This window comes from Cyprinodon tularosa, unplaced genomic scaffold (assembly GCF_016077235.1).
Source record: "Cyprinodon tularosa strain WSP-4 unplaced genomic scaffold, ASM1607723v1 ctg556, whole genome shotgun sequence".
Lineage (NCBI taxonomy): Eukaryota > Metazoa > Chordata > Actinopteri > Cyprinodontiformes > Cyprinodontidae > Cyprinodon > Cyprinodon tularosa.
In genome coordinates, this window is record NW_024039292.1 from 361,212 (window position 1) to 382,012 (window position 20,801).

At 45.8% G+C, this 20,801-nt stretch overlaps 1 protein-coding gene across 2 annotated transcripts in view; it reads left to right on the forward strand.

Moving 5' to 3' along the window:
- mtmr11 (myotubularin related protein 11) overlaps nt 1-20,801 on the forward strand; it is a 92,893-nt gene that overhangs the window by 59,253 nt on the left and 12,839 nt on the right. For both annotated transcript variants that reach the window (XM_038305330.1, XM_038305329.1), the window contains exons 11-15: nt 9,401-9,479; nt 13,371-13,441; nt 15,620-15,792; nt 18,117-18,287; nt 18,379-18,597. In XM_038305330.1, coding sequence (XP_038161258.1) covers nt 9,401-9,479; nt 13,371-13,441; nt 15,620-15,792; nt 18,117-18,287; nt 18,379-18,597 — 713 coding nt within the window. The remainder of the gene's footprint in view (nt 1-9,400; nt 9,480-13,370; nt 13,442-15,619; nt 15,793-18,116; nt 18,288-18,378; nt 18,598-20,801) is intronic.

The window sequence follows — 20,801 nt, forward strand, 5'->3', positions numbered from 1 at the left end:
GTGACGCAACGAGAAGCGCGACAGTTCAGTCTAAAGAACATGGCGACTTCAGCCGATGAAACTAGCGTTAGCGTGGCTATCGAGCAAGTTTTATCGGAATTACAGAGTATTTCTTCACTGAAAGAAGAGCAAAACACTGCTCTGGAGGCTTTTCTCAGAGGAAAAAATGTTTTTGCTCTTCTCCCGACTGGTTTCGGCAAGAGTTTGATCTATCAATTGGCTCCTCTTCATCGTCGCTCTGTTAGTACGTCATATGCTTCGTTGATCTGATTGGTTTATTTGGCCCTTCTATCACCAACATAGGCCAATCAGCTAACCAGTATTTTCGCCCCTTCCCAAAATTACTTCAACGGAAGATTTCCAGATGGATATGCGGAGCAAATCCATCTGGCGGAGTCAGGTTAGTTCTGCAATAATCCTGCAGTTGAATTCTCGCTGTATCGTAATAATTTAGGCTTGTTTGTAGATCTGATATACTGGAAACATGTGGCCATTTTTTCTTTATGTAGAAAGGGAGGATATTAGAAAAAGTGTGTTTCACAAGGAAGGTACAGTAGTAGACATTCAAAATGTCCCCAATTTCCTTGGCTAGTCCCATACAATTCTGTTTTAAAACATCTAAAATATTATTTCTGTTATGATTTGTGGACATTAAGATCTAAAGAGAAGTGTTATCTCCTGGTGAGACGTTGTTATTCAGTGAAAGGGTGGAGTCAGAGTAATAAATATGCACACCCATGAGAAGGCTAGTGGCTGGAAGTTGGAGGGGATTTTGACTGGGAAGGGCCATTTTGAATGGCTGCTGCTGTAAAAAGATTCCTGGCAGATGGATGTTTCTGTTGTGTACAAAGGAACCGAAGCTGTAGAACATGACCAACAACCCTCAGTAAAACTATCAGTGCTGCTTCCTTCATCACAGGCCAGCTGAGTAACAAGGCAAAGTACCAAATGTTGTGGTTTTCTAAAACAAGCAAAACTGAAATACTGATCTACCGACCTTTGATGCTCACACAGACACAGAGTGAAGGTCGTTGGTTACCACAGCTCACACGTTTATCAGCTCTGTGTTTCGTCTCCTTTCACAGCGTAGAGATTTCTGCTGTGAAAAAAACAAAAAATACACCCACATGATTTTAGTCAGCTCAGCTGCAGGATTGAGTCTTTAGAAATGAAACTAGTGGATGATTCTAAAGCTTTATAGCTCAGTTCCAGCATTATCAGGGGTTTGTTTATATATCTGACAATAAATAGTCAGCCTACTGTCAGAAAAACGAGCCACTAGTGCCATAAAAAAAAAAAAAAAAGACAAATCATAAATTGGAGTCAAATGAACTTGTGTTTTTTGTTGGCTTCCTCTGTAGTGGAACAAATCAGACAGTCTTTCCTCACTGCTTGATAAACAGATTATTCCAACAAAGTTAAAAAACAATCCACTGAATTTTGTTTCCAAGTTTGAAGACATTTCGCTTTCGATCCAGGAAGCTTTTTCAATTCAAAATGTCAGAACTAGCGTTGAGTTCGAGGCTTTATAGAGTGGAACAAAAACAAATAATAATCAAATTGTTTTTATTAGTTTTTCATATTAAACCAACAGACTTCCCGTCCAGGGCATACAAAACAAAACAAAAAGACTCCATGATTACATCACACCGACATCACAAAAAAAAAAAACAAAAAAAAAAAACGACTATGAACAAGACAATTACTACACCCGCACCCACACATACAACCCATGTTCCAGACATTAGTGGGTTAAAAACCAAAAACATAAGTATGAAAAACAATCATAATGATAATAATTCCGCCAAACAGAGAGAAAAAAACGAAGAAAAACAAAACTGCTGATTATGCTGAAGCAGATGGAACGTTTGGTTATCTAACATAACCCCAGTTCTTAGAATAATATGAGCGAGGTGTCTCGCTATGCTATGGGATGCAGCCTCCTGCAGCCCTGATAGAAGCATCTATCTCAATCTGCCAATCCTGATTGGCCGGTGGAAGTGCCCGTCATACGCCACGCCCCGTAGCTCCGACTACTAAAGCGTGTGCGGATCACGGCACTCCAATTCAACAAGCAAACCTCTTCTCGCCGCCCTGCAAGAAGGGTCGTCTGGCGAGACACCTCGCTCATATTATTCTAAGAACTGGGGTTATGTTAGATAACCAAACGTTCTTTTTCATAATATTCACTCGGTGTCTCGCTATGGGATATGGTAGCTCCCGTATTGCCAGACAGCTTATCGAACAAGAACCGGCCGATGGGGAAGGTCCACAAGGTCAGTTATGACTCTAGGACCGCACTGGCCACGCACGGTCCAGACACGTCAAGCATGTAGAACCGGACAAAAGTCAGAGGCGAAGACCAATTCGCCGCTGAACAAATGTCCTGAACGGACACTCCCCGAAATAAAGCCCAGGACGCAGCCATCCCGCGGGTAGAGTGTGCACGCAGACCCGCCGGGGGCTGCAGACCCCTGCTTTCATACGTCAAAGCTATAGCCTCCACCACCCAGTGGGCGAGGCGTTGCTTTGTGATCGGCTGCCCCTTACGGGGCTCCGCCCAGGAGACAAAGAGCTGATCACTCATCCTGAAGCTCTGCGTCCTGTCCATATAAGAGCGCACGGCTCGAACAGGGCACAGCGTGTGCGCTCGCCGTTCACCTGGGGAGGCGGCGAACGCCCCTAGCTCGATCGGTGAACAAGAACCAACCACTTTAGGAACAAAGGCCGGGTTGGGCTTCAGAACCATACGCGTGTATTCCGGGTCGAACCGGGTACATGCGGGGTTCACAGAGAGCGCATGAATGTCGCTGACTCGTTTCGCAGAGGCCAGGGCCAGTAACAGCACTGTCTTGAGAGACAGATGTTTAAGACTGGACCCCAACAACGGTTCAAATGGGGGTCCCTTAAGCCCCTCCAGAACCACAGACAAATCCCACGGAGGCAGCAAAGGTCTGGAGACGGGGAGGAGCCTGCGGGCGCCCTTCATAAACCGACAAACCAAAGGGTGTTGGCTCGCCGTTTTGTCTCCAAATCCTATATGGCATGCTGCTATAGCTGCCAGATAAACCTTAACCGTGGAAAAAGCTTTTCCTTTATCAATCAGTTCCTGTAAAAACGACAGAATCGCTGGTACAGAACACTGAAAAGGAACGTAGTCCCGTTCAAGACACCACCACTCAAACAGTCCCCACTTGGAGCCATATAGGTTCCTAGTGGAGGGAGCCCTGGCGTTTTGGATAGTATTAATTACACTCTGAGGGAGCCCGGCAGTGGTTAAATTAAGCCACTCACGGGCCAGGCCCACAGCTGCAGTCGCTCCGGGTGTGGGTGGAACACTGTCCCCGCACCCTGCGAGAGCAGGTCCCTGCGCAGCGGCAGCTCCCAAGGCTGGGCGCACAGCAACTGGAATATCTCCGCCAGCCAGTGTTGCGCTGGCCAGTGCGGAGCTATTAGGATCAGTCTGTGATTGAATGCCCTCACTCTGGCGAGAGTGGGGGGTATCAGGGCCAGCGGTGGAAACGCGTATAGCAGCTCGTGCGGCCAGGCGTGCGCTAGTGCGTCTACGTCCAGAGGGGCATTCAGAGTGCTCAGAGAGAAGAACAGCTCGCATCGAGCGTTTTCCCTGGACGCAAACAGATCTATCTGAGCGCGCCCGTAGCGCGCCCATATCTGCTCCCCGACCTGTGGGTGCAGCGTCCATTCCCCGTACACTGGCGCGCCTCTGGACAGCAGGTCCAGAGAATCAGGTCGCGCGCCAGATTGTGCAACATGCGGGAGCGCAGGCCCCCTTGGCGGTTGATATACGCCACTGTTGTCGTGTTGTCCGTCCTCACCAGGACATGGTGACCCGAGAGGAATGGGAGGAAGTGTCTCAGAGAAAGAAACACCGCCGAAAGTTCGAGAAAGTTTATGTGAAGGCGCTGGAGGGCCTGGCTCCAGCGACCCCTCACAGACCTGCCCTCGTGAATGCCGCCCCAGCCTGATAGGCTGGCATCCGTGGTTACCACTTTCCTGGACGAGACGGTGCCCATAGGCACCCCTTGGGTCAGGAAGGACGGGGCTCTCCAACAGCGCAGAGCTGTTATACAGTCCGCTGTGACCGTTATCCGCCGTGCGCCATGACGCACGGGGTCCATTCGGAGCGAAGCGACCCAACGCTGAAAGTTCCGCATGTGAAGGCAGCCGAGGCGAATCACGAGGATGGCTGAGGCCATCAGACCCAGCAACCGAAGGCACAGTCTGAACTGGACAGACCTGTGCAGACGGAATTGTGCAAGGCACGCTCTGAAAGCCGTCACTCTTTCCTCTGACAGGCGGGCTGTGAACGGAACAGAGCGCAGGGATAATCCCAGAAAGCATATCTCCTGCGTTGGAGATAGGTGGCTTTTTTCCATATTTATCACAAAACCCAAATCCATCAGGTGTCTTGTGACAATGTGTGTGTGAACCCTGGCTTCCTGTTCTGACTGCGCTAACAGGAGCCAGTCGTCTAAATACGTGGCCAGACGTATCCCCCGGCGTCTGAGCGGGGCTACCGCGGCCTCTGTGCACCGTATGAAAACCCTCGGACTGAGAGACAGACCGAATGGTAGAACACGGTATTCGTAACACACCCCTTGAAAGGCAAATCGGAGATATTGTCTGTGAGGGGGATAAATGGGAATGTGGAAATACGCGTCTTTCAGATCCGTGGACGAAAACCAGTCGTCGGTCTTACCAGACGCAACAGTGCTGCATGTGTCAGCATCCTGAACTTGTATTTCCGCAGGAATTTGTTCAGGGCTCTTAAGTCCAGAATAGGGCGGATTCCTCTCCCCCCCCGTTTGGGGACGAGGAAGTATCTGGAATAAAACCCTGACAGACTCTGTTCGGGAGATACGACAGAAACTGCTCGTTTGTCTATCAGAGAGAGAATTTCCTCCCGTAAAACTCGAGCTGAGCTGATTCTCCCTGTGCATGTGAGTGTATTACACCGGAGAAGCGGGGAGGGACAGTGGCGAATTGAAGCCTGTATCCCCGGGAAATTGTGCGCAACACCCACGGTGGAGCTGCTGCTGCTCTCCAGCTTTCCCATCTGAGAGAAAGCGGGGGAACATATTGCGGCTCCTGCCCCGCGCCCCCCTGTGGTGGAACCGAGAAATGATTCTCGGGCACCACCGGAGGCACGGTGGGGCGCTCTGCTCTGCTCCGTGGGGACGGCGGTGCCCGTCCCGGGAGCAGAGCTGCAGGGGGCTGAGCGGCCACCCTGCTTATGGAGAGAGAATCGTCTGTTTTGGCTTTTTTTATTATCTGCACCCTCGGCTCGTGGCCTGGCTGTGACAGATTTATTATTTTTTATTTTGACACCATTTTTTCTTTGAACAAGGGTGTGTGACTGTGCTTGTGGACATTCCGCTCAGGGCGCAACCGCGCAGACCTCCGGGGCGATGTCCTTCTCCTCGCGGACCGGCTCTGGGATGGGCAACGGTGGCGTGGGGTGCGCACAAACAAGCCAAAACGGTGGGCCTGCGCAACGGGGAACAGCAGGCTGCACCAACTGAGGAACTGGCGGCTGTCAGGCCGCCCTCTTTTTCTTCCTCGCCTGTGGGACCGAGCTCGCGGCGGCTGTGGGCGGCGGCGGCGTAGCGGTCGTGGAGGCAGGTTTCCCCTGCCAGCCGGCTCCGCGCTCCTTCCTCATTGGAGGGGGCGGACCTGGCGGTGGTGGCCGTCTTGGTATCTTAAAACGCGGCGGCTGGGAGGCTGCATGCGCAAAGGTATTGCGTTGCACCGGAGGTGAAGGCGCAGGGGCTTTCCGAGGGAGACAAAGTTTGAGGGCCTCGTTGTCCTTTTTCTTTGCCTCACATCTTTGCTGCATTGTGGCCAATGCAGAGCCGAAGATGCCTTCAGGGACGATCGGCATATCCAGGATGTCATCCCGCTCCCTGTCGGTCAGGTTAGCGAGACTGAGCCATCGTGCTCGCTCCTGGACGACGAGGGTTGCCATCACCTTCCCTGTGGCCTGGACCGCGACACGTTGGATACGGAGAGACAGGTCCGCGATGACCGCCATCTCCTCCCACGCATCCGGGTCTTGCTCCTCAGCAGACGCGCCAAACAACTCCGCTTGGTAGGCAGTGAGGATGGAGAGGGCGCTGAGGGCTTTGGCCGAGAGGGCTGCTGCTTTGTATGCCTTTTCGGTCAGCGCAGACTGAAACCGTTCGGGCTTAGCTGGCAGCGTCAGGCGCCTGGGGGAAGCTGCAGACAGCTGGCTCACGCTGCCTGGGCAGAGGTGCGCAGCTACCGGGACTTCCACCGGAGGCATGGAGAGGAGGCCGTGGGCGTCCATCGCCTCGCAGTCGAGGGATGCTGCGCCCGAAATAGGGCTCCTGTTGCTGTATGGGCAGCTAGTCCATGTTTTGGAGAGCTCCGTCAGCAACTCGGTCCGTTTGCCTTCGTAGCGGGACCGGGTGGGCTCCGCTATTGCGACCGGCCAGGGAATCTCCAGCTTCTCTGCCGCGCGTTTGCACACGTCGAGCAGGTCCACATGGAGGGAGGGAGCTGGTGAGCTCGCTCCCCTGTCTTCCTTGGTGGAAGGGCACGGCGGTTTAGGCCTCTCAAGCTGTGCTGGGGCCATGAAGGTGTCATCCTCTTCCTCGTCCTCTGATATGAGGAACGAGGTGTCGTCATCCTCCTCCATGGGGCTGACTTCCAGCACGTCTTCCTCGGGAAACGGGGGGGCATGGAGCTGCTCGCACTGGGCACCCCAGTCGTAGTCAGTCTCCGGAGCTTCCCCAGCTGTGTCCACGTCCTCCTCCGTGGCTGCACCTTGTGCGGCGGTGGGGAGGAATGGGTCACAGTCCGAGACGCTAACCTGGCGGGCTAGCCTGCATCTGAAGCTCTTAACCGTGAACACTTTGCAGTGTCCACAGGAGCCGGGAATTTCTAGGGCCAACCTGGCGTGGTCGACTCCCAGACAGGTACTGCACACCGGGTGGGTGTCCTTCCCTGAAATTTTATTCCCGCAGCCACAAAGACTGTAGTCTCCCATGGCGTGGGGGTTTTGGACGGCCGCCATTTCCCAACGAGCTGGAGTGCTGGTAGGGAAAGGAACCGTAGCTAACTGGCGTGCTAGCGTGGCGGGGTCGAGGAAGTAGCTGGTGTGCTAAATGCTCGTCCGACTCGAGCGTCCGTGGAGGGGAGCCGAGAGGGATTCCGCCGTGAAGAGAGACAAAAGGATACCGGTCCGGTCTGGAGTGAGCGGACAGGGCAGAAGCCAGAGCACAGTGCTAGCGTCCGGCGACGGAAACTAGCAAGGTCCGTCTGTGGGCAGTTAAGCTAGCGAAGGCTCCGATGTGAGATAAGCTCTCAGGTGAGAAGAGGTTTTGAATTGGAGTGCCGTGATCCGCACACGCTTTAGTAGTCGGAGCTACGGGGCGTGGCGTATGATGGGCACTTCCACCGGCCAATCAGGATTGGCAGATTGAGATAGATGCTTCTATCAGGGCTGCAGGAGGCTGCATCCCATAGCATAGCGAGACACCGAGTGAATATTATGAAAAAGAACTTCGGATTCAAAATAAGAAATAAAAGGTTGCCAAATTTTGAAATATCTCTTAAAGGAATAGTACACCCAAAACATGATTAGCCTTCATTTTCTACTCACCCCCATGCTGAACAACACTCTGGAGTACTTTTTTGATATCTCAAATGCATCTGGAGATCTGGGAGGCTTCTTGCTGTCTGCTGACATTCAAATAATGGAGGTCTATGGTGCCCGAGGCAGAAAGGTCCATAAAAGTCCACAAAAAACGTGTCAATATTCCTCCATACTGCTCGTCCAATGTATTCCAAGTGTCCTGAGTGGGTAGCGTCCAGAATTTACTCGAAACGAAGTCATTTAGAATGTTTTTAGAGCATAAACAGTAGTGTATAGGATTTCCTAAAAGCGCGCGCCTGTGAGTTCACGACGCTATGGAAAGACCAAAACCAGATCAAACCAGATGAAAGTGCGCATTCGGCTCAGCAAAGAACTCATGCTCTTCCTCAACACTTAAGTCCTCAGACATTTTTCTTTCATTGTTTCTTTCTTTGCACAGGTAAACAGCACATTTCTTCTTCTATGCTTGCATTATTGGCAGAGCAGACGCTGAATGCGCACTTTCGTCTGGTTTGGTCTGCCGCGGTTTCCGTAGACTCGTGAACTTTTAGGAAATCCTATACACTACTGTTTATGCTCTAAAAACATTCTAAATGACTTCGTTTCAAGTAAATTCTGGACGCTACCCACTCAGGACACTTGGATTACATTGGACGAGCAGTATGGAGGAATATTGACACGTTTTTTGTGGACTTTTATGGACCTTTCTGCCTCGGGCGCCATGGACCTCCATTATTTGAATGTCAGCAGACAGCAAGAACCCTCCCAGATCTCCAGATGCATTTGAGATATCAAAAAAGTACTCCAGAGTGTTGTTCAGCATGGGGGTGAGTAGAAAATGAAGGCTAATCATGTTTTGGGTGTACTATTCCTTTAATGGTACCCTGTGACGTAAATCGAAGATGTTCTGGCTTTAGGTGTGCCATTACCTCCTCTATCCATCGTTTATGAGTTGGTGGAGCTGCCTTTACCAAGTTAAATAGAATCAATCTTCTGGCCAACAGCGAAGAAAATGCCATCGCCTTCTTTTGAGCTGTCGTTAATTCTATGCCCCCCCGGTGCCACGCCAAAAATGGCTACCAGAGGGACCGGTTCAATGTCTTTCCTGTAGACAGATGAAAAAGTTTTAAAGATTTCAATCCAGAATTCTTTGAGTCCGGGGCAAGACCAAAACATATGGGATGTGTTGGCTGGCACCTGTTTATATCTAGGGCAAGTCGGATCGGCTCCCTGAAAAATTCTCGCCAGTTTGTCCCTGGTGAAATGAAGTCTATGTACCACTTTAATCCATGTCAACACAAACTGGTGAAGAATGTATATATTCTACAGCCTTGTTTTGGCTTAGAAAACATGCAAATTGAACCTGACGAACGGGTCCGCCCCTTTGGAATGGGGGTCGTTTTGGTTCGTTGTTAACCTGCAATACCCCATACCTGTCTATGTCTCTGAAAGGGAGATAGTTAAGGGAATTGTTGGCCTGGCTGAATAGGTGAGGTCTTTTGTTACACTGTAAAGGGGTTGCAATGATAGCGGGAAGGGATCAACTCAGTTGCTTCATTGTAGATTTTTGAAAGCTGAAATCTTTAAGGTTGTTTTTTCTTTCTTACCATAGATTGCTTCCTTCACGCCTCTCTCAAACTACCTGTCTACTTTGTCCAAAATATGAACATTCTGGTCCTGAACAGAATGTCCTTTGTCCATAAGATGTAGATGTACCAACAGACTATCTAAATGGCTGTTGATCTCTCCGTCTGTTTGTAGATATCTCCACGTCTGTGTCTGTGCCTGACGACAAGTGGCTGTCCACGCTGGAGAGCACCCGCTGGTTGGACTACATCAGGTGAACACTTTGCCATGCTGTTTTACGAGGGGCGTTCAATAAGCAATGCCCCTGACCCACTTCCAGTTGTTTGCAGGGTTCCCGCAGGTCCTTAAAAAGTCTTTAAAGGCATTGAATTCTTCAAAATAAAACTAAGGCCTTAATTGGTATTAAAATGTCTTAAATAAGTCCTTCCTAGGTCTTAATTTTTAAAACATCATAAATAGTTATTTTTATCACAATTTATTTTTGTAATCTAAATAAAACATTAAAACAGCTTTTTTTTTTCATAAAAAAAAAAAATAACGGCTCGCCATTATTGGTTCCGTCCCGATAGCGGAACCAATAAAAGCGTTGTTGCAGCCGGGACATTTGGGAGATGCGCCTTTGTCTGGAAAATACACTATATTGCCAAAAGTATTTGCTCACCCATCCAAATTATTGGAATCAGGTGTTCCAATCACTTCCATGGCCACAGGTGTATAAATTCAAGCACCTAGGCATGCAGACTGTTTTTACAAACATTTGTGAAAGAATGGGTCGCTCTCAGGAGCTCAGTGAATTCCAGCGTGGAACTGTGATAGGATGCCACCTGTGCAACAAATCCAGTCGTGAAATTTCCTCGCTCCTAAATATTCCACAGTCAACTGTCAGCTGTATTATAAGAAAATGGAAGTGTTTGGGAACGACAGCAACTCAGCCACGAAGTGGTAGGCCACGTAAACTGACGGAGCGGGGTCAGCGGATGCTGACGCGCATAGTGCGAAGAGGTCGCCAACTTTCTGCAGAGTCAATCACTACAGACCTCCAAACTTCATGTGGCCTTCAGATTAGCTCAAGAACAGTGCGCAGAGAGCTTCATGGAATGGGTTTCCATGGTCGAGCAGCTGCATCCAAGCCATACATCACCAAGTGCAATGCAAAGCGTCGGATGCGGTGGTGTAAAGCACGCCGCCACTGGACTCTAGAGCAGTGGAGACGCGTTCTCTGGAGTGACGAATCGCGCTTCTCCATCTGGCAATCTGATGGACGGGTCTGGGTTTGGCGGTTGCCAGGAGAACGGTACTTGTCTGACTGCATTGTGCCAAGTGTAAAGTTTGGTGGAGGGGGGATTATGGTGTGGGGTTGTTTTTCAGGAGCTGGGCTTGGCCCCTTAGTTCCAGTGAAAGGAACTCTGAATGCTTCAGCATACCAAGACATTTTGGACAATTCCATGCTCCCAACTTTGTGGGAACAGTTTGGAGCTGGCCCCTTCCTCTTCCAACATGACTGTGCACCAGTGCACAAAGCAAGGTCCATAAAGACATGGATGACAGAGTCTGGTGTGGATGAACTTGACTGGCCTGCACAGAGTCCTGACCTCAACCCGATAGAACACCTTTGGGATGAATTAGAGCGGAGACTGAGAGCCAGGCCTTCTCGTCCAACATCAGTGTGCGACCTCACAAATGCGCTTCTGGAAGAATGGTCAAAAATTCCCATAAACACACTCCTAAACCTTGTGGACAGCCTTCCCAGAAGAGTTGAAGCTGTTCTAGCTGCAAAGGGTGGACCGACGTCATATTGAACCCTATGGATTAGGAACGGGATGTCACTTAAGCTCATATGTGAGTCAAGGCAGGTGAGCAAATACTTTTGGCAATATAGTGTATGAGCAAGTGTAAATGTAACCAAAATTGTCTCCAGCCAAGAGTTTCCTCCATGGCTAAAACCAGGGAACATACATGAGGCTCAGTGGATTTTGTGCAAGAAGCGATTCAAGCTCGGAACGATGGGAATTAAGGCAGTGGAGTCGCACATGCGAAGCACGAAACACAAAGCGTCAAAATCGAGTTACAGAGAAACAGCCGGTATTTCTCAGTTTAGTTCCACCCTGGTCTCTGCAACGCCTCCACTTATCACCAAATCAAACATACAAAGAAAAATAGCTGCAGAAAAGACTTAGCACTGGTTATGTTGTGGCTTTAAAACTGATTAGTTTTGTTCCCTGCTAAAACAAAGTTTGTGAATTCAGTTAAATAATTGTTAAAATATATCTGTCATTTGTGTGTTTTTAGCTTTCTTCCTGTATGGGAAGCTTTTCAAAATTTGAAACATTGGTGCAGTGGTTTATGTTAAAATAAACCTTTGGGTTAAGTTGTCACAAGCAGGTTTTTCTTCTGAATTTGAGCTTAAATTTTTATTTCAAGTGGCATTAAAAAGTCTTAAAAAGTCTTGAATTTAACTTGCCTTTATGCTGTAGGAATCCTGTGTTGGATCCAGCTGAAATTTTGCATGTGCTGTTATTTATATCTGCATAGATTAACTGGCGTTTTATAAGGTGATACGATGGGGCATCATCGCCATAAGTCATTCATTTAGTCAAAAGTCTCCAGTGGTGGGCGGATCACTGACATTCAGCAGCAGGTCTTTGCATTGCGAGGAGAGCTCTCCGTGCAAAGCATTCTGGGATATATCTGCATCTTCTGAGGCCTTTTTTTCTCATTCACTTCATAGACACTTTTTATCTTATGACCCTCGGCCATTTTCAAAGAACCGCAGTGAGAAAGGTGAGCTTCAATGACTGTCTGAAAGTGCGCATTCGCAGAAAAAGATAGCTAACGGGACGAGCACGTAGGACGGCCTTACGTAAACATATACCAGAATGAGTGACAACTAGTGGGACCACTTATTTAGATGATCCACCCGGAAATAAAATCGTCCTCTATACCTTTAAAACAACATACTTTGATAGTTTAGAAAAACAAGATAAGAGGCTAATTTTGTCCTTATTTAAAGATAAATAATGTTATCTATTTGGTAAATTGTCTCTTATTTAGATGATCCACCCGGATATAAAAGATCATCCTCTATGTCTTTATTCTATAGAGATATAAATAACTGCACATGCAGAATTTCAGCTAGATCATAAACCTGGAAGTGGGTCAGGGGCATTACTTATTGAACGCTCTCCCATATGCTCGTACACTGCTGAGGGCAGCTGGGTGTTATACTGTGAGAACTACTACAGTTCCCATGATGCAGCGAGCTCAGCCTTAAAAGGCATGAACTTCCACTGCTCAGGATTTATGGACTTTGCTCCTGGGATTGGAACAGAAGGGAAATCAATTAATTGATTCCCTAACAGCTCATTTAACCCTCCTTCAGTTCTTCCTTCCTTCCTTGGTCAGTGCATCCTTCCTTCCTTCCTTCCTTGTTTTTATCCTCCCTTCTTCTGCCTTCAGTTTTACCTTTATTTTCTCCTCTCTTTTCATCGATTCATCCCTTTACGTTTTAGATCTGATGATACTGAAGCTCATCCACTTAAACCTGTGTTTTTGGGGGAAAATAGACTTTTATTATAAATCACTACAATATTTAAATGACCTTTTATAAGAGGACATTAATAGTTTATTTCGTATTATTGATAAAATAAAATCCTGCTGCTTTGGTTCTTTTTATCTTAATGTTTCTGTTCAAAAGAAGAAAATTGATCAGTTAAAGTTCCTGACAATAAGCTGAAGGGCCTAAGAGTTTGATCTCTCCTCTGAACCTCCCTCAAGACATGAAGTAGTTCACCGTTTTTCGTTTCTTGTTTGGCTGAGCTGTTTATTTAGACCATTGCTCTGCTGGAAGACCCAGCCACTTTCCTTCTATGCTCTGATGGAAGGTCTTCAAATTTCACCATTCCTGGCCTTGTTCATTCTTCCCTAAACGTTAATCAGTCCTAATGCATTCTCCTCTGCAGAGAAACAGACTCAAAATGTTCCATTTTAAATGGATTTATTATATTTAGAATCTTTCTGGTATATTTACTAACCTTCTGAGGACCATTAGGCCTCATGCACCGCAAATATAACCTAACATGCAGATCATTATCAGACTATTTAAAGTTCTATGTGCAGAAATATGAAGGTGTGTGTTTGTCTGCAGGTCATGTCTGAGGAAAGCTTCGGAGGTTTCCTGCTTGCTTCGCAGTGGTCACCTGACTGTGGCCCTGCAGGGTAAGTCACTGGACCCTGGTTCGTATTATTAATACATCCATCCATCCATTATTCACATCACCTCCTCATTAAAGCCACATTAGCGCACATTAGTAGCTGTTTAACAGGAACAACCACACTCCACTGGACCCGGACACACACAGCTCAGAGGTTTCCATACAAAAGGCTTTTAAGGCTGCAGCTGTGAGATTACAGCTTCATCTTACTGGAGCAACTTATCGCTCAGAATTTACTTTGAACAGCGATTATTGTGGCTTCCTTTAGCTTTTAAAAACAACCACTGAACCATCAGGTTTACTAAACACAAACACCAATCTTTGTTTTTTTTATGGAAGTTAATCCAACTGCCAGGAGATGATTTATGAGGGGAAAATGAGATAGAAATATATCAAACAGGATTAATTTATTTCACTTAAATGTCTAGAAATACACATGAATACACCTGAAAAATGTGTTGCTGTCAAGAAAAGCTTTAAACACCAGCTGAGGCTTGTAAGGCTTCCTACTAATTAACTAAACTTAATTAGTTTTACTTTGTTTTTATCAAAACACCTGAGCTGCTTTGCTGAGCTTCAATAGCCCAGGCTTTAGAATTTTATTCCAATAATGGAACAAAATTCACTCCATACTGACTGTGTTTTCAATGATGAGCTTTTCACATTAGATCCACTAGAATGCATGGAAACAGCATCTTTCTTCAAGGTTTTCCTTCTTTTGTAAAAAAGAAAAATCCGGCCCTCTGATGTGACTTCAAGCTGAGCTCGACCAGCCCAGCTTTAGATTTACTGCTCTGTTCCAGGCTGGTTCATCTCCTCCAGGCCTGATAGATCCTGCAAACAGATGTGTGCTGCTGCAGCAATGATGAGCCATTTTCCCACATTAACGCTGTTTTTTCCCAACCTGCCATCTCTCTTAAACCTTTAGTATTATTCATGGATGAAGCGTCACCTCTGCTCCGCTCTGAAGAACAAAGAAATTAGTCAATTTGGGTCACAGCTGTCTTTAAATGTCTTTAATAACGAAGGAGTTTTCAAATAAGGCCCAATTAATCAATATTGATACGTCTTTCTGTCTTTCTTTCCTTCTTTCTGTCTGCATGTCTTTCTTCCTTTTTTTCTCTCTTTCGTTTTTTTTCTGTCTCTCTTTTTTCTGTACTTTTTTCTTTGTCTGTCTTTAGTTTTTCCTGTTTTTCTGTCTCTTTTTTTTCGTTCTGTCTCTATCTTTCTGTCTTTCTTTCTTTTCTAGTGGTTTCGGTGTACAGTTCTTTAGCTGTATTTAAATTTATTATTTAAATTCCACAGTGTTGTGCAAAGAAGAAATCTGTTCATGTGCTTTTAACTTTCATTTCTGGAACGGCAAAACTAGCAATATTACGGAAGAGGATTAGGGCCACTGAAAAAAAAAAAAAAGTTAACTGATTTTTTTATTTTATTTCAGTATAGTATGGGAAAAAACTCAGAATTCTGACTTTAATCTCAGAATTCTGACTTTTTTCTCAGAATTCTGACTTTAATCTCAGAATTCTGACTTTTTTCTCAGAATTCTGACTTTAATCTCAGAATTCGGACTTTTTTCTCAGAACTCTGACTTTTATTGTCAGAATTCAGTCAGAATTCTGAGAAAAAAGTCAGAATTCTGACTTTTTCCCATGTTAAACTGAAATAAAATTTAAAAATCAGTTAACTTTTTTTTTTTTCAGTGGCCCTAATCCTCTTCCATACAATATGGATATCAAGAAAACAAAATAAATGTTTATCAAACGGAAGATGCTTGTGTTTTATTTCAGAGACTGTCTCTGTAGAATTTGAGATTTTTAAGTTTACAAAGAGTATAGATGTTTTTTCACAAGTAAATTAGGCATTAATGGTGTTTTGTGTTCGGTGGATGAAGAATCTTTAGTTTTTGATTTTTTTACTCTATTAACATTATTTTGCTTTATTTATCGCTGGAAGGTGCAATAAGGGCAATTTAAAATAAAAAAAACTCTTTCTTTCTAAATTAAGCCAGAAAAACGTCTCAATATCTCACTATTTGGACGGCTGCAGCAAAAGCTGGCCTCTCAGGGTCGCCACGTCTCCATAGCAACTGTTGGATGCTGAGGCTTGTAAGGCTCTCTAGTTTGTGGAGACGAAGGGACGTCGTTTAACTCCTTCAATCCTGTGGGTTTTTTTAACTCAGAGGTGGAGGACCGCGACATGGGCTGCGTGGTTTCCAGTCTGGTCCAGGTGATGTGCGACCCCCACTATCGGACCCAGCACGGCTTCCAGGGCCTCATGCAGAAGGAGTGGGTGATGGCCGGCCACCGCTTCTACAGCCGTATCAACTACCACCGAGACAGCGACAAGGAGGAGGTGAGGCGGCGAAAGCAGAGCTCCATCCTTCCCTCAGTGGACCGTCTCTCTGTGTGGCGGCTTCTGGAGATGACCCCGCCTTTAATAACCTCCTGACTCCACTTCGATCCCGGCTCTGTTGACCTGCTCTAATCCAAGCAGGGTCCAAACTTGTCGCTTGGAAAAGAGGCAGAATTAAACACTAATTCTTTAGCTGAATTAGGTCCAGAAAAACAACAGATTGTAGATTTTACCATAACTCCTCCGTTTGGCTCCTTCGTCTCTCCACCTCTGTTTCTATTAGTGAAAAGTATTTTTATCTTATTCATTTATTTTTTACTGCTTTAATTTTTCCTTTAATGTAATGTGATCAGTTGGTGCCGTAGCGCCCTCTGCTGGTCACCAGTCTCCGCCCTGCAAAATTACACTGCAAAAACAATCTAAAAATGAGTAAAAATGTCTTAAATTAAGTGTATTTACCCTTAATTTGAGTAGATAAATAAGATGATTTGCCAATGGAATGAGTATTTTTACTCTTTAAATAAGATAATTAGATAATATGCACTTGAAATAAGACAATGCAATTGTATTTTCTTATTTTAAATCTAAATTGTCTTGTTCCATTAGCAAAATGTCTCTTTTATCTCCTCAATTCAAGAACAAATGCACTAATTTTAAGAAGAAATTACTTATCTAGATTTTGTTTTTTTCCAGTGTAGAACTAAAGTTTTCTTGAAATGAGTGTTTGTTTGTTTGTTTTTAATCTGGGTCGTAAGTGACACAATTTACTAAGTGAATAAGACGATATATCTTTATATAAAGGAAATAAGCCTGTTATCTTGTTTTACTATAATACGTGTCGTTTTAAAGGTATTGAGGACATCTTTGTGGTGATATATTTACATAAGTCCGTACTACGTTCTTAGTCAAGTTAGCTTTTTTTTAAATATTTTTCTGCACAGTTTCAGGCGTGTATCTGTGGTGAGCTACGGTTTTAGACACCTTTCTCACCGCGGTTCTTTGAAAATGGCCGATGGTCGTAAGAGAAAAAGTGTCTATGAAGCGAATGAGAAGAAAAGAAAGGCCTCAGAAGAGGCAGATATATCCCATAATGCTTTGCGCAGAGAGATCTCCTCGCAAAGCATTCTGGGATTTGCTGTGACAGCGGCTAATAACAAAGACGGCTCAGGCACTGCGTGGTGGAGGAGGAGTCATGTGACCAACGGAGCAAAAAGCAGTGATCATCTGTCCGAACGGTCAGTTAATAGAGTTTGCTATAGAGTCCACTATATATTCCTCGCTGTATGTATAAACAGTAATCTTGTATGAGAACAGCACATGTTAAACAGGGCGTGCACGAGGAGAAATGCTCTTGCACGTCCAATTTTTTTTAAAGTCATAGGGAAGTCATATTTAAAGGCATACTATGCAACATTTTTCAGTTAATTAATGTGTTCCATAACGTTTTGGATGATTAAATGAGTCATTTCAGGTCGAACAAAGGTTTTCTCGGCCGCCCTGGTGGTCTGTAGGGGAAATACCGTACTTGCATTTGCAGGAGCCCTCGGCCCGCACCCACAGGCTCAGAAGTCTCGTGCATCGCGAGAGTCGGTCTTGCTTTACGGCGAGAACTGCTACACGCGCCCAGTGAAAGGCATGCTCGTTGCTAGCGCAGTGGCGATATTTGTGCAGTTATCATGGCGGAACCAGCGAGAAAACAGCGAAAGCCCATGTCGGAGCAGGCAAGATAGAGGAAAAGGGCTCTCTACCGCAGTAGACATGGTGATTCGTTGCGTTCGCCTGTCTGCTAAGCTCAAAACAACCGCGCCTGGCTTGACGGAGAAACCAGGAGAACAGCTGAGCATATTTACGACAGTGTACTTTTACTTTCGCCCTCTGGGGGGAGCCTCGCAGGAAAATCAACACCGGTTGCATAGTATACCTTTAAATTTCAAATCATTCTGGCTTAAACAGGTATATAAATGCGCTCTTTATCAGACCATATTGTCCCAAAATTTATAAAAAGAAGAACCTTTCGCCACAACAATAGATAATATGATAATCGACCAATCACATTCACTTTAGTCACTCGGGAGAATTGGGAAATGCAACAGTTGGAACAGCTGCTTCCCTACGACCTTAAAGTGGGGAGGAAAGGTCTTTTAAAAAATCCTTCACAATACCTTTAAGAGTATTTTTCAGAATTATTAAAGTATTTCTGATTCTGATTCTGGAAAATACTCAGAAATTCAGGTTAAATTGACTCATTTTAGAAAATGTTTACTTATTGTTAGCCCAGGTTTTGCAGTGTGGATGTTTCCACTCATCCCTCCTCTCTCCTCCAGTCTCCAGTCTTCCTGCTCTTCCTGGACTGCGTCTGGCACCTGTGGTTCCAGTTTCCATCACGTTTCCAGCTAACAGACGACTTCCTGCTGGCCCTCCATGACAGCGTCCACCTGCCGCTCTTCTCCACCTTCCTGTCCAACTGCCAGCGGGAGAGATGCAAACGTTCCCAGGTACTGAAGCACCTTAGATGAACTGGTTTGTACTGGCCAACCTCCGAATCAGAACAAACCTCCTGATTGTTTTTTATTAAACTCTCTCCAGAACGTCAGCCAATCCTACACGCCTGTTAACGGTTGGAGGGATATGCTGAGTCCGCACTCTTCCTCGGATCCATTGGACCCGCCTCTGCCACCGGTTTGGGACTGGGCCCTGCAGTACAGTCAGGAGAGGCGAGATCGCTTTAGTCAGAGCGTCGTGGCGGCGCCGCCGCTCCAGGCGCTGCTGAACGGAAACCTCAACACCAACCTGGACGCACACCTGGTAAATGCTCTGTTATTTCTAGTGATGCCACAGCCCCCTCTGGTGGGCATCCCTCCAACCCTCATGCCCTCCTCCACTGAGCAGCGGCTAAGCTCCCTGAAGCACTGCCGTTCTTCAGATCAGTAAAACAAATAAAAGATCTAACAATTCAGCTAAGCTGGTTCATCACATCTTTTATTTTTACTGAATAAAATAATGATAATAATTGAACTTTATTGATCTCACATTGAAGAAATTTACCTGTGAATTTAACCCATCCCTCGGCGAGCAGTGGGCTTGCTCAGAGATACAGAGTAGCAGTCTGTGGGAGTGGGGCTCAAACTCAGAACCTCAGGATTCCAAGCTCTACGCCCTAACCACTAGGCTGCCCTCCCCAATCTGAGTCACATTAAAGACATTTTTATTAAAACCTTGACAGAATGAGCAATAATTATAATTACTATGGTCAAATTTGCAATCATATTAAAGTTTCCATCAATATTAGAACTATAATTGATTAAAAAGTTGATGTTTTTTTACTGTCCACTGAATAAAGCCTCTCAGATTAGTTCATTAGAACAGAAAGCTTTGAATGTCTGTATTCTGTCCTTATAACTGGGAGGACCCAGAAAGGACCCAGCATCGGTATCCTCTGCCTCCAGCAGTAAGTCATTCTAGTTTTGGGCCAATTTTTAGGCTTTCACATTGGTCACTCTCAGACAGACCTACCCACCTACTGCTTACTAACCTACCTACCTACTTAGTTATTTACCTACTCACCTAGCTACCTACTTACTTACCTACTTACTTACTCAGTTACTTACTTACCTCCTTACCTACCTACTTACTTACCTCCTTATCTACCTACTTACCTACCTACCCACTTACTTACCTACTTACTTACTTCCTTATCTAACTACTTACTTACTTACCTCCTTACTTACCTACCTAATTACCTACTTACTTACTTACCCAGGTACTTACTTACCTACTTACTTACCTCCTTATCTACCTACTTACCTACTTACTTACTTACCCACTTACTTACTTACTTACCTACCCACTTACTTACTTACTTACCTCCTTATCTACCTACTAACCTACTTACTTACCTACTTACTTACCTCCTTATCTACATACTTACTTACTCAGTTACTTACTTGCCTCCTTATCTACCTATTCACCTACTTACTTACCTACCCACTTACTTACCTACTTATCTACCTACTTGCTTACTTACTTATCTTCCTACTTACCTAATTACTGACCTACCTACTTACTTACCTACCTAATTACCTACTTACTTACTTACTTACTTACTTACCTACCTACTTACTTACTTACCTACTTACTTACTGACCTACTTACTTACCTACCTATCTACTTATTTATTCCTGACTAATGGTCGTATTTAGAGTAAGATGGCGCCAGTGTTTGAGGCTTGCCGTCTGACTCTCCTCCTGTTTTGTTTCTGTCTCCTGTCAGGTTTTAATTTTATTACAAGTGTAAACTCTCTGATTGTGTATGATCGCCAAACATTGCTGGACATTGGTGCCTCAGCTGGAAACACGTTACTGAGGACGTATAATGCAGAAAAAACTTCGACCCGGCAGTTGGGCATTCCAGCTCACCTGTGTCGTTTCTGGATTTTGCCTTTCCGTTGGAAGCGGGCGCGCCGCCGTGGAAGGCGCAGCGGTCGGCTGGTGCGATTGAAGGCTGCCCTGCGGCGCGGTTTCTTTGCCTCTGCGATGTGTGGTCTGGTGCCTCGCCTTTCCTGTCCATTGCGTGTGTTGGATCCTGTGGATTCCTGTCGGTGGAGGCCGGGATGGAGCGTTCCAGTCCCGTGGTCCCTGCGCTTCTCGGCCCTGTAGACGCAGGGTGAATCCTAGCAACCTGCGCCCTCTCTGCCGGGAGTCCCGGACGGCAGCTGATGACGTGGATCCGCCGATTTCTGTCAGGATCGGTTTGGTAAATGCCAGGTCGCTGGCAAATAAAACTTTCGTAATTAGGGATTTCTTTTCCTCTCAAGGATTAGATTTTTTATTTATAACAGAATCATGGACACGTGGCTTGGGTGATTCCAGCATTTTTAATGAACTTGTCCCAGGGAACTGCAGCTATTTTAATTCTCCAAGGATGTCGGGCTCTGGTGGAGGAATAGTGACTGTTTTTAAAAGTAGTTTTACTTGCAAGCAGTTGCCCGTACCCTCGTTTAGTAGCTTTGA